Source organism: Anoplophora glabripennis, unplaced genomic scaffold (assembly GCF_000390285.2).
Source record: "Anoplophora glabripennis isolate ALB-LARVAE unplaced genomic scaffold, Agla_2.0 scaffold817, whole genome shotgun sequence".
NCBI lineage: Eukaryota > Metazoa > Arthropoda > Insecta > Coleoptera > Cerambycidae > Anoplophora > Anoplophora glabripennis.
Window position 1 is genome coordinate 72,444 of NW_019416898.1, and position 14,725 is coordinate 87,168.

Genomic DNA, 14,725 nt, shown 5'->3' on the forward strand with positions numbered 1-14,725 from the left:
CAAGGGTCGGCAACTGGCGGACCGCGGTCCAGATCCGGACCGCGGAAGGTAAAATACTGGACCGCCAAAAATTTTTTGAAAATATAAATTACTCAAATAAATTATTTAAAAAATATTTTTTTACGTTTGAGTGCCACCCTTATCATTTTTTCTAGTATTTTACAATTGTGTGTGTTTTGAGTTCTTAATGCAAATGAAAATAAAAAATTAGTAAGAAATATGAATTTTTTTCTGGACCTCGTTAAAAAATTTCAAAAGTATCCGGACCCCAGCTAAAATTACTTGCCGACCCCTGGTTTATGGGGTATGCAGTTTAACTTCATAATGCGGTTTTCATTTGCTTTGTCGTCCTTCACTATATCATACAATGCATTTATTGTTTTGATTTTGTAAAGATTAAACTGTATAAAAATATTGAATATCAGCCATTTATAGTTTTTCCGAAGTCAGTTGAACATGTATAAAAATGCCTAGCAATAAAATTTAATGAGTTTCAAAAGTTTTCTGCTAATGGTAAAAAAATATAATAATTTTTATATAATGTGTAGAAAATTTATATTGTATGTTCATTTGACCAACAACATATTTTAATTATTTATGTCCTCAAACAATTTTATTATATTGATGGTAAATTTCGTTTTGTTTCGTTTCAAAAGGTCTCAAAAATGCCATGTTGTAATAATATTAGTAAACAAAATCTCCCTCTTATTTCTCCTTTCGCAATTATAATATGAATGATTAATAGAAGCTGCCTATAATAAATTAAAATTACCTGAATCACACCAAATTTTGTCAACAACTGAGATTTATTGCCCAGTCGCCCAGTGCGACTGTGTTATACTCCATTTGCCCGCACGCGCATTTATCAACTGGACGTATACATTTCTACCACCTCTACGTTTAGTTCGACCAGACTTGTATAAGGGTATGGCTAAATAAATATGGGAACAAGTTTTTTAAATATTACAATGCCGAGTTGCTGCGTCAGCGACCGAACGTGGTGCATACTGCCAACCTCTTGGTTCTCCAATTGAGATCGGAAAGACTATACCCGAGTAGTTTATCAAAATTTCTGTAGTAAATTTGGCGATTTTTTTGACATTTTATAATATCATAAAAAAATTTCCTGGAAGAAGAGCGAAATGAGGAGCTAAAAATAAATAATTTGAGAGACGGACATGTCTTGTCCCATCAAATGAGTCAAAGAAAAACGATTTGATTAAAATAATGCAGATACGATGTCATTTAGTAAGTGGTATATCTTAATTCAGGCAACGAAATGTCAGTTGGTTATAACTAAACAATTTATTTTGACCAGTTATGTTAAATTAAAATTAATTATTCACGTTTCACAGCCAAATACAAAGTTGTAGATAAGATACCAAAGATACCTACCTGTTAGTGTAGGATGTTTTTTTTAATGGTGTAATTGATCAAATGATCGAACAAGTCTATTGTGACTAACATCAGATGGTTTTCGAGTTTAATAGTTTATAGATATTTTGTTACATCGCACTATATTAATTTTAGTGACGCATAAACGGGGACATCTAGCGATGTGACTGCAAAACTATTTACTAACAAATGTGTTATCTAGTTCTAGTAGGTATATTGAGATGCACTTTAATTTAATTAATGTAATTTCATAGAAAGTTAGCTTTATTGTTAGGTAGATGTCATTATCAATACTCAAATAAACTAGATTTATTTCTATGAGACTAGAATATTTTCCATGAATTTACTATAAAATGTATATTTGTTGGAGAATTACGGGGAACATTATTTGTTAATATTTTTTTTCGAAGAATACCTATATTGTATTTAAAATGGTATTTCTAGAAGAAAAGTTCAGTGACCGTTTTATTAGAAACGAGTAGTTCTAGAATTATTTTAAACCTATTGAAGTGCTTACTAACGATAATGTAAATTAAAAGAAATGAAATATTGATTTTGGTCCGTTTTTTGGAATAAATTGTATGAGGATAGGAGTCGAATTTCTAGCCTTATTGATCGCGACTCCTGATATCTTGACTTATTGACGCATTTACATGCCATTTGGATGATTTTTTTTTTCAAATATCAACGCCCTGAGGTATCCAGAAAACAAAGCGTTTGTGGACATTTCCTCTTTTGTTTTGTCCACTAGAATTCAATTTTTTAGTTGAAAAATTGATTCAAATTAAATTATTAAAATAAACAGTACAAATGAGACAAGAAAATATTTGGAAGAATAATATTTATTTACATTCTGTTAAAGCCTAATGATATAATCTCCCAAAACAATTCGATTTGGAAAACTATTTTAATCTCCAGAATCTGTCTTCGTTTCTACAATAAACAAGTTTATGTAACGCAGCGTGTGATCTAGTTCCGAGCTCAGTTAGGCATGCCATGTATCTTTGTCACATTAAACTTCGCAAAGTTATTAATTCTATATAATTAGAGTGAAAAATTAGTAACAAAAAAGAAAGCCAAACAATATTAAAGCGATTGGATAAAGTTAATTTATGACTTTGGCTTTCTTTTGATAAGGCAAATTATTTCACTGCACTACTGATGTGGCAAATGAGTGATAGTGTTACAGTTTTTGATGCGTGCACTTTGGAACTAAAAACGACTGTAGTAATATTTTCTTCTTAACCTTTAATATATCGCTTACCCTACTTTTACCAATATCCAGTTTTTTTATATATATACTTATAATGACATCTTCGGTTATTTTGTCAACAGCACTAACAGAGAGTTGAGGTGTTGGTTATATTCGTCGTGAAAATTTATTAAAATTAATAAAGTGCTACCAACCTTAGTAATTTGGATGTGATATGAGAAATCGATAACCTGGGGCATGGAATGAATACTCCTCTTTGTATGTTTTTTTTTACGAAATCAATTCATGCAAATTAGATATTTATTTTTAACCATATTCGAATATAATATTCATGAGATCGGAAGAAAAATGTGTTGTTTGTCTGCTTCTCTATTTTTATCCATTAACGATTAAATATTTTAGTATTTATCTCCATAAAATGTGAATTAAAATTATAAAAAAATAAAGATGTGAACACATTAAATCGTCGATGAAACTGTTCTTTGAGGTGTATGAATATTTTGTTTTTCTGGCAAGACACACTGAGGTTTTTTATCAACGAATGGGAGGCATCAAGGCTTGGCTTGTTTGCACTATTATTCATAGGCCAGTGAATATTTGTCTTAATCATTAGCTATGAATAATACAGGAATTCCGTTTTGCAGGTCCACGTATCTGTTGAATATCTGTCTACAAAATTAGAGCGTTCTCAGAAAAATTCGAAGAAAAAAAAACAAGGTCTAATTAGCGGCTGTTTGTAATAATGCCACGCTTTGATCGTAACTTTACTTTGCTGATCTCTGCTGTCATTTAGCTTTAACTTTAATGTCTTGCTAAATGTGAAAGGAACGGGATTAAAAGACATGTTATTTCTTATTAGTTTTTAGTATGGCAAATCCTAATTTTTGAAAGTAGCGGTACTTAATGTAGAATGACTTGGACATAAATTAATAGTTGATAAACCAACCGTTAGGTTTATGCGAGTGGTATTACGGTTAATATTTGAAAGAAGCAATCGAAATTGAAAAAAAAGCGTGCAAGTTTCAATCAAACAAATGGGTAAAAAATTATCTAATAACTTGACAATATTATGAGTTCCTCGACAGTTTTGAAGCTACGTGCCAGATTGTACAATTAGAATGGGCAATATTTTCGTCATTCGTCTCGGTTTAATTTTGTAGTTGAATGATACAAATGATGGGTATACGTTGCCCATTTTAACCATACATTGCAGTGCATTAAAACTGTAATGAATAAAAATAGTCAATAGTCTAAAAAAAATCAAGTGTGAGGTCCCAAAATAAGCGAAGAAAACTAAGTTCTTATTAAAAGTGGATTATGCACCACAATGTAACGCTTTCAGTGGTATAGTTAGGCCTTAATTTCACATAATTACAACACGACAGTTCCATATTCAACACTCTAGTCTATATCTCGATCTATATAGACCCTTGTTATACCAGCAGACACTTTGGGGTTTATACTTACAGTTACAGTCTTTCCGATGTCGGTTGAACATATATAAAAACGCTTAGCAATAAAATTTAATGAGTTTCATAGGCGTCCCTAAAAAAAGTTTTCTGCTAAAGGTAAAAAATAATAATTTGTATTAATGTGTAGAAAATTTCTATTATATGTTCATTTGGCCAACAACATATTTTAACTATTTATATTCTCAAACAATTTTATAATAATAATATTAATAATGCTTTAATGCCCAACAGAAATCAATTTACAGGGCAATTTATAAACAAACAATGAATACAGTATATAAATAGACAAAAAATATATATATCTGAGTGTATACAAATATTCTACAATAATAAATGATATTGAGGACATTTAATATTAAAATTATAGAGATAAATACAACTAAACGCTAATTACCATACTCTTCAATAACTAAATTCGTGTATTGATGATAAATTTTGGTTATGGTATATCAAAAAACCTTTAGATTTGCATTAAAATATATTACTGCCCGGCAAGAACCAACAGGAAGGTATGAACATATCCTTAACAGGAGAGGATGAGGAAAAGTTGCTAGTTTAAGCTCGAAAAGTTATTAAATAAAAATTCCACATCGCCGCTAGGCAATTCGTTAACAACTAAAATTTATGGCTAGTCGGTCAGTGCAGTTGTGTTTGTGCGCCGTTTGCCCGCGCGCGCATTCTTTAACTGGACGTATACATTTCTACCACCTCCACGTTAAGTTCGACTAGACCTGTATATGGTACGGCTAAATAAATATGGGAACAAGTTTTTCAAATATTTCAATACCGAGTCAAAGTGTGTTCCGCGGAACCCTGGGGTTCCGCACAACCTCTCTAGGGGTCCGCGTCAAACATTTTAAATTTTATTATCGATAATTCCAAAATTCAAAAAATGTATACTCTTAGAACTTTTTATTTTTATAAGTACATGCGTATAAGTTACTATAAAAGCTTTATCTATTTTATGCAATTGCTGACCAGGCAGTGAATGTATTAATACCTTTTGCAACTACGTACCTGTGCGAAAAATCATTTTCCACGTACGTAGCGGCAAAAACAAAGTACAGAATTTGAAATGCGATTGGAGCTTACGACAATAGCATCTGATTTTAACATATTATGTAAAAATATTCAAGTACATCCCAGTCTGATTATATTTACTCTTTTTTTAATTACTCAATAAATATTTACTTTAACTTTTTAACTAAAGTCTTATTTTAATTTTTACTTGGTAGAATATTTATTTTATTAATGGTACGAGTAGTACATATTTATAAATATATTAAATAATCAGTAAAAAATGTGTTCGATAATTTTTTTTTTAGGTGTAGGGTCCTCAAAAAAATCAAAATGTTGGCGGTGTTCCGCACGTCGTAAAAGTTGAAGACCGCTGATGTACACTATATTTAGGGAGGTCCTAATTTAAAATGTTATTTTGCAATAATGAAAATTAAAAAAAGTAAATTAAAATTAGAGAAATGGTATATTAAGAATCACGAGATTTTAGCCTTTATAGAGAACATTGTTCGCTAAGAAAATAATATTCCTATTCATTTGGATTTTATTCAGAAATAATTGAAAACAATTTTTTTTTTAATTATTTGCTTGAGAAATAATAATTATTTTTAAAACAAAATCTAATAAGGCATCCATATGAAAAAATGAAGTTATTTTTTCGAAAATATTGCTTGAGAAAAAGAAACTAACTACGCAATCAAAATAACAATAAATTTCGTCAGAATGGTTAAAGATTTTTTTTCAGTCGGACTGTAAAACAAAGTTACAGCAAAATTTAAAAAAAAAACTATTTTTACGTTCAATAAAATTCAAACTAAACAGAAGTGAATTCTTTACTACTTTGTCAATATAAGCGTTTGATTAATTCTAATAGTTCCTAACATCCCTGTAATGATAATCATAAGCAAAATGTTTTCTATTTGTTGCAAATTTTATGGCGAGCATTGTACAATTGTGAAATATTTATGTGGGAGATACTGAAAAAAATTTGGGAAATGATATAAAGCTAGAGAGTGTTTAAAACATGTCGAAATATGATGAAAACCTTAGTAGAATTTTTGTCAGTGGCGGCCCCTAATGGAGATACGGTTTAATATTAAATCACGAAATTTTGGGGTTGTATGCTTAATATTTGGTATAATATACAAATCAAAATTTGCCACAGGGGCGTAAGAAAATGCGGGACCAATTTTATATTTTTTTTGTGTACGCAATATTTTCTAGTTCCTGAACCGAAAATATGAAAATTTATCATATTCTACATAAAAAGGGTACTCTTGTTAGATTTTAATAAATGAGCCGTTTTCTAATAAAATCCATTTCAATAATTCTCATTATATGTTTAATTTCTGCTGCAAAATAAATATATCAAATTGTGCCATGAAAAAAATTACTGTTTGTGACACTTAACAGAGGTGTCAAGTATATGTCAATTACTGATTAGATTACCTACTCAAAATTCCAATTTGAGAAATTTGAATAGGATAGGTGATCCGCGCGGATTCTTCTGTGTCTGAACTAGTAGAATATTTTAGTTTCTTCTATGTTTATTCAAATTTATCTGTTAAGTGTCACAAATGGTAATTTTTTTTGATACATTTATTTTGCAGCAAGAATTTTTTATTTTATTTTCGGTTCAGAAACTAGAAAAAATTGCGTACAAAAAAATTTAAAATTTGTCCCATGATCCCGCATTTTCTTACGCTCCTGTAGCAAATTTTGATTTGTATATTATACTGATTCATTAAGCATGCAAATAGTAATACAACCCCAAGATTTCGTGATTTAACATTAAACCGTTTCGAAGTTATGCAATAAAAACTGTTTCTTGAGTTACCTTTCAAGAAGCCATATCTCCCTTAAGGGCTGCCACTGACCAAAACTCTACTAAGGTTTTCATCATATTACAATGTTTTACACATTCTCAAATATTGAGTACTTATTTCATTAACACCTTGTGTATCGCAAACTAGAATATTTTTTAAATCTGGAAAACATGGAAATATCAGGAAATTTTTTGTCAAAATTTAACTGATAACTTAATTCAAAACTAATCAATCCAAGTCCTTTTAGGAAGATTAGCAAATTCATCCTAAAAAAAATAAAATTAACTAAAAACAATCGATCTTATACCTCCTCTGCAGTTTGTTGCTAATGTAATTAATATTCTATATACAATAGTTTTAGAAATAAGCATAATTACTGTAATTTTACTTAAACTTAGAGTAATATGTCGAGATTTAACTGTCCAAATGTTAAAGAAATAACGTTTTCATTTCGCGGAGTAACCTTGGCGTTATTTCTGGACATCGAGTTTTCTATAAAAAAAAGATGGAAAACTGGAGACGCACCTCTGCGTTGGGGGCGGAAAACCTATCCTTTACCAGCGCGTCCGCCGCCGCTCCCTGTTTGGCCGAATTTCAACCCCTCGGGCCTCAGGCAACCCACTATCCATTTACGCGCCACTAATTAACGTATTTGTTGGGTCGTTGCAAAATTTCCACAGTTGGCAACATAAGGACGGGAGGTAATTAGCTTTGTTTGTTGTTTTCGTTGTTTGCTTATGTTACACGGTGACGTTAACCTCAGACGATCTGGTGGATCCTTCGTGGAGTATCTTTGAATTCGAAAATTTCTAATAATGGATATTTCAGATTGGAATTTGGTTTAAAATATCTCTTAACATTATTATTGGGTTACGACTCTCTAAAATTACAGCGTGAATTAAATTATTAGCTACATTTTTACTATGAAAATTGTCCTGGTATAAATAATTTTCAAAGTTCAAAGTATAAGTGGATAAGTATTTCAGAAAAATGATGAAAAATACAATTAAAATGTTAAAAGTTGGATGCCACTGTTAGTTAAAATCCTAGTCATGTCAAAATGTACCTTTAGCAAACTTATTCCATATTTACTTGAAACAATTGTGTCGAATAATTTGTAATCCTAATTTTCTTAATTTTGTTGCTTGAAAATAAAAATAAGGAAATTTAAATCTTAAAAATAACAATAAAACATACATTTTATTGTTGTAATGTTGAATTTGACAGGAGGGTGAAATTTTCAGTCCAATTTTTATAACATTTTCATATCGGTAGCCTAAAATGTTGCTGATTGTTGATTGTTGATGTAATTTTAACTTGAACACTCAAAATTTTATGCCAGTCTGCATTTTCCTCTTTATTCTATTTAAGATATTCACAGTTCAATATGCATTTTCCTCTTTATTCTATTTAAGATATTCACAGTTCAATATAAGTTATTAAATTTTTGTAGCCATTGTTTCATTCATCGTTATCCCCAAAATTAAAACTGTAAAGTTTTGAAACTATATTTTGCAAAACATCGGATATTGAAAGAGAACCTGACCAATTTTATTAAATACTCCACAGGGTGTTTTGAATTTAAACCACCAAAATATTATTTTTGTTCTCTTATTATCCATATTTTTTTAAACTTGAGACAATTTAGATGACATTCTTCATAATACACTGGGAAAATAATTAAAACATTTTTAAAAGTTCTTTAACACTAAAATTTTGTTAAATTTAGTTAATCTATTAAAAATTTAAAGACTGCTTGTAGAATATTTTCTTACACGGGAATCCCGGTGTTAAATATATCATTGTTGGTTCTAAATTTAGATTCTCAGATTTTAGATTAGTGTAGAGTAGTTAATGTAAATTATTTATATATACTTGTTTATCCTTTGAACCCTCAACCAAGCCTGAATAGAATCGATATGACAAAACATAGGATATATTTGTCATATATCGATTGTGTTCGTAAAACAAGCTAAATGTCACAGAGAATATTAAAATAAACCGAATATATTATCAAGACTAAATTATTGTACTGGTTGTTACTGGCGACTTCGCCATAATCTCGACTATGTGCAATATTTGATGGAAAGTTTATTATGACACTGAATTTTATTTTTAATAAAAACAAAATAATAGCAATAAAGAAACAGAAAAACTTTTATCGCTTATCACCTAGTATTCATTCATTAAACCGATTTCACTGTGTTTACTACCACATTGTGTTGAAATAATGTTTCAACAAACATAGTCACAAAAAGACTGGGGTGTTGCGAAAAATCCTAACTGTGTTTTACTTTTTCCTGTGTTACACTTTCACGTTCTGAAAGTATTTAAATTTAGATGTTTATTGCGGCGTAATATTTACAGTAGTACTTAGTACTTACAAGGTAATATAATAAAGAAATAAATGCCATATGTATAAGCAAGAACTCTTACTGTGCATTTTAATATATTTTAAATTTCTAGAATGTTAAAACACAACATTGTGATAAAATGTTTTACCAAATGTTTTCACAATATACTAGGTACTTTCTAATACAAACTCGGGGGTAAATATAAATTGTATCATTCAATAGGACAATATTACTAAATTTTAATGTAATGAAAAGTAATACCTACATATTTTGGTGGAATTATACGAAATAATTTTTATACGTGATTACAATTGTAATGAGTTTTTACACAAAAAGGATAATATATTAATTTTTTACAAAACCTTTCTTTGTGCATTTTATCTTGGTACGTTCACTGTATTTCAGTTACTAACTTATGTAGAACTGTGAATTATCAAAGAACAACAAATTACTCATTTTTCTGCTTTTATATTTCATCGCATTTCTATATCAATTTAAATTAGGTCGAAGTGCCTTCTTAAGAAAATCCCACGGTCTGGAAACAGTTGACGCTGTCACATTCGGAAAAACATTTCCTAACTTCCTGTGACGTCAACCAACGTTTTAACTTTAAGCGTCCAAAGTTATACGTCGACATATCAATATCTCACAGCATATGTTTCTAAAAATTCTCAAGAAATAACAAAATCGATTTTCTTGTCGATAGCTATTGTGCACATGAAATTTAGATATGAAATATCCTTTTCGTTTCTGAATTAGCTTTTTTTACGTTCACGGACGTTTTGCGGACGTGGTAGTTAAACAGTTTTTTTTCTGGATAGAAGAGTAAGGGGAAAGATAAAAAGGTTAAGTAAATATTTAAAAGGGACATTTTTTGTTTACTTTGAAAACATAAAGTATAGGGAAAATATGGGACCCCTAGTTTTGCTTTCCTTTCATTTAAACCTTAAAGGAATTTAGTTTTTGCAAAATTGGATTGAGAGAACAGTTTCTTTGTTGTCGATAAATTTCATTTGTAGGTAACAAATGCTGATTTTAGATATCATCTAACAAATGGAAGATAATAATATATTGAATATATTGAAATTAACATGTATATTTTATAAACAGTAGAATATTTGTTAGTTAAGTTAGTTAAATATACGTCCCTCTTATCACGTAGGGGCGTATAATCCAAGAAATGGATATACACATACACTTCTACGTGATAATAGGGACGAATGATTCAATGTATAAAGGTGACAAATTTAAAAGAGAATAACGTTTCTTTAAGAAAATGATGATAGATATAAGTATATGTATTAAATTAACTTGTAGTTACCTTTAAACTATCTACAGTCCCATGAACGTTTATTATAACGAGCGTTCAAATAAAAACGTGGTCAAGTTGGTTCTGAAAATTTGGACGTAGGGCGTAGCGTATAGCAAATGAACTTAAACGTCATCTGTCAAAGCGCTATATCGCCGCTATCAATTTGAATATTTTCGTTTTAAAAAGCGTTTAAAATGGTGTTTTCTCAAGAACAAAAAGTGTTTATCATAGAGTCCTACTTTAGAAATGGACGCAAGATTGATGGAATATGGAAGTATTCTATTGAGGAATGTTTCATAGAATTTCAAAATCAATTTCCCGGCGTTGTTGAGTACAAAATTTTTCAAAGTGCAGTTCAGCGTTGTGTTAATGTTTTTCGTGAAACGGGCAGTGTAACAAGAAAAGAAGGAAGCGGCCGACCTAAAAAGCGGACTGAAGAATTAAAAGAAAATGTCCAACAAATAATGGAAAATGCGCCAAGAACTTCTGTACGTGTTTTATCACAAATGGTGGGAGTATCAGTCGGTACCTGCCACACAGTGTTAAAAAAAGATTTGCGTTTGTTCTCCTATCGTTTAACTTGTCAGCAAGAACTTCATGAAGTTGATTTTCCGCGACGGGCTGTATTTTGTGAATGGTTTTTAAACAACTACGGTGAACTTCATAATATCACCTTTTTTTCTGATGAAGCCTGGTTTCATTTAAGTGGTTACGTAAACTCACAGAATATGAGAATGTGGTCTTCTGAAAAACCAGATAACTTTTTTGTCGAGGGCCCTCTACACGCTCAAAAAATTGGAGTTTGGTGTGCTCTCAATCGAAGGAGGATTTATGGACCTATTTTTTTTAATGGTACTCTTACTGCGCAAAGGTATAGAGAAGAAATTATCGCTCCTTTTGTTAACCAGCTGGAAGAAAACGAAATTACAAACTTTTACTTTCAACAAGATGGCGCAAGGGCACATACGGCAGGCGAGACGATGAATATGTTGAGGGAAGTTTTCCAAAATCGACTAATAAGTCTCAATGCTGAACATGAATTTCCACCGAGGTCATGTGATATTATGCCGTGCGATTTCTTTTTGTGGCCTTACCTTAAAAACACTATTTTTGAACTGCCTATTCCTGATTTAAACCATCTGCAGGCTCGACTTATAAAGATTCATAAAATTAACAATACCCCGAGCATCTTAGAAAATGTCTTTAATTCTTTGAGGAACAGGTCTGAAAAGTGCTTGGAACAAGGAGGGGAACACTTTCAGCAGCTTTTTTAATTGTTTGTTATGGTTATCAAGATTATTCTTTAAAATAAAGTTATATAGTCATTAACGTTATTGAAACTGACAGCTGCTATACAGCTCGTTGAGAAATGAGGTTAAGTTGGTCGCTATAAGCTACTCCCTACGTTCAATGTGTCAGAGCCAACTTCGACCACGTTTTTATTTGAACGCTCGTTATATACTTTATTTTTACATTTATTACATTTGAAACAAATGATATCATTGCATTGTAAGTACAATGACAGAGACTAGCAAGTAGTTGAAAAAACAAGATTAAATGGATAATAATATCATTCTTTAAAACAAATTTTGTTTCTGATAAAAAACGTTTTGATTAGACAACAAATAAATAATGTTATTAAATTCCTTATATGAAATATGTACACATTCTTTACTATTAAGTTGTCAACTTAAGAATTTTCTAATGGGCGTCTCAGAACTTGAACATGTAATGGTGGCAACATAGCTCGAAATGTTAGCCAAACATTGAGAAGTGTGTTTAGTACACTGTGCCAAGTTATTATGGAAATATATGCAAATGAACAGTGCATAGAATTCATTCGAATCTACCAGCAAACTACGTGTTTTGTTCGCCAGACGTTTTGCACTTTGCTAGCAATTTATGGTCAATCGACCAACCGATCGTTCTCTTTATCGTTTAGTTCAAACGAGCTCAATTGCAGATCAGTCAATATATGTGTGTTGTCGGTTTGCTCAATCACAGGAGAACATCGTTGATGTAAGCCAGAATGTGTCGGTGTCGGTCTCAAGAACTTTGTCTTTCTCAGATGGATCACGATCATCATTTAAAGGCTTATAGAGTCCCAATTACTCAAGAACCCAAGCCAGCTGATCATAATTTGCGTCGAACTTTCGCGAAATGGGCTTTGGACTAGTTGGAACTCAATCCTTATTTTGAGGAAATTGATCAATGGATTCATAAACATATCTGCTGATTTTGAGTTGATGAAACTCTTCGCAAATCCTCTTTATCCTCAGAAGGTCACTGTTTTGTGGGGTTTTTGGACTCAATTCGTGATGGGACCTTATTTTTTTTGAGGGTGATACAGAATGTCTTCAGCCTAAATTGATGATGTTGACTTATATAAGGTTTTTTTTTTTCAAGATGATGTTGCGACAATTGATTTATTGCAACGATTTCCACTTCGGGTTAATTCGAGAAATGTTAATGTCAACTGGTCACCAAGATCATGTGATCTCACCCCCTTGGACTTTTTCCTATAGGCGTTATGTGAAATCTTTGGTTTACAGAAACAGGCCACAAACAATTCCAGATCTTAAACTGAATATTCAACCCACTATTGATAATACACCATGTGAAATGTGCGAGGAAGTTGTCGAAAATTGGGTCTTGGATTCATTCAGTCATAAGAAGTAAAAGATGACATTTAAACGATATTATTTTTAAAACATGTCGTCGATTGTATTTCAAAATAACATAAATAATATGGAATTTACAGTTATTATTGTGTCTGCCATTAATGTTCTGACATACCGATTCGAAAACATGTATAAAGTTATAAGCATACTACCACAGAATATCCTAACTACACAGAAGCGACATAAACGGCGGCTCCTTTGATGTTGGCGTGTGAAAATATTCGACCTTGAACGGTGGTGAACAACATGTTACACTGAGAGAAAGGTTATCAGAGATATAATGAAAAAACAGTTTATAAAATTTACTTTGAGATATTAAGCCTTTAAATTTTTATATGATTATGAATGAATAATATAATCCATAATTCCAGTACAATTTTCAATAGCTTGTGGCATAAAACCATCAGTTGGACATAAATTATATTACATTGGTTGTCGATGTAAGGCATGATTTTATGCTTAATTAACAAAAAAACTAATATGATTTACACATGATACACGTATGTTACTACTATAATTAAAAAGTTCGTATAATATGGAATATAATTATAAATAAATCCAAATGCCACAAAAAAATATTTATTTTTTAATATTAAATACACAATATTATTTACTATTCATAAGTAATGGCCCATAGAGAAATACTAGATTCTTTACTTCAAAATATTACGATTGGAGCCAACATTTCTTAATAAAATGTTGATAATAAAAATATACAGGGTGTCGAAGTTAAAAATTTAATTTTTGTAATAATTATGTTATTGATAAGAATGTAAAAATTTTAGGGTAAATGTTTTTGGTACGAGAGATCATCTGTTATTTATTTCGATGTATTTTCTAGAGGGCACCACATAAGCCATGTGTGTGACGTAAATGTGAGCGTAACTTTTTTACGAGTAACGTAAAGCTTTTAAGTAACGAGCTTTTATTATTAAAAAATCTTAAAAGTAAAGAATCCAGTATTTCTCTATGGGTCATTACTTACGGACCATTTGTAACATTTTATACAAAGATAACAAATAAGTTTTCCGAAGTCCACCTTTGAACAAATATTTTTGTGCTAAATGTAGCTCGCAAAGTCGATAATTATGTATCTGGATTTTTCTCGAGAATATCCTCTCTATTGCACGCTCTCAACCTTACTGAAGCTCTAAAAGAAAATTGTTTAGTTTATTTCATTCGATACTATTTAGGTAGGTATATAATGTACATAAATTTAGATTTTTATTAATTATCAAAACATATACTTAATAATTCTAGTATACATTCAATATATTTCAAATTTTGTAATACATAGCTAATTATTACACTACCTGCTCGAGTCTACGGGAATGGAAACAAGCTTAGTCCTCTACCTGTTTTGGATGGGCACCCTCGGCAAATACAGTAATAACCCCCTCGACCATACGTCACAAATATTATGACTGTTTAAATAGTTACTAATACTAATCACTC

General features: G+C 30.8%; 1 protein-coding gene across 1 annotated transcript in view; it reads left to right on the plus strand.

Moving 5' to 3' along the window:
- LOC108913589 (pumilio homolog 2-like) overlaps positions 1-12,765 on the plus strand; it is a gene marked incomplete at its 5' end in the record, with an annotated part of 82,110 nt that extends 69,345 nt beyond the window's left edge. Inside the window, one exon of the mRNA XM_023455646.1 lies at positions 12,658-12,765. Within this exon, the coding sequence (XP_023311414.1) occupies positions 12,658-12,765 (108 nt within the window). The remainder of the gene's footprint in view (positions 1-12,657) is intronic.
- Positions 12,766-14,725: the final 1,960 nt, after the last annotated feature.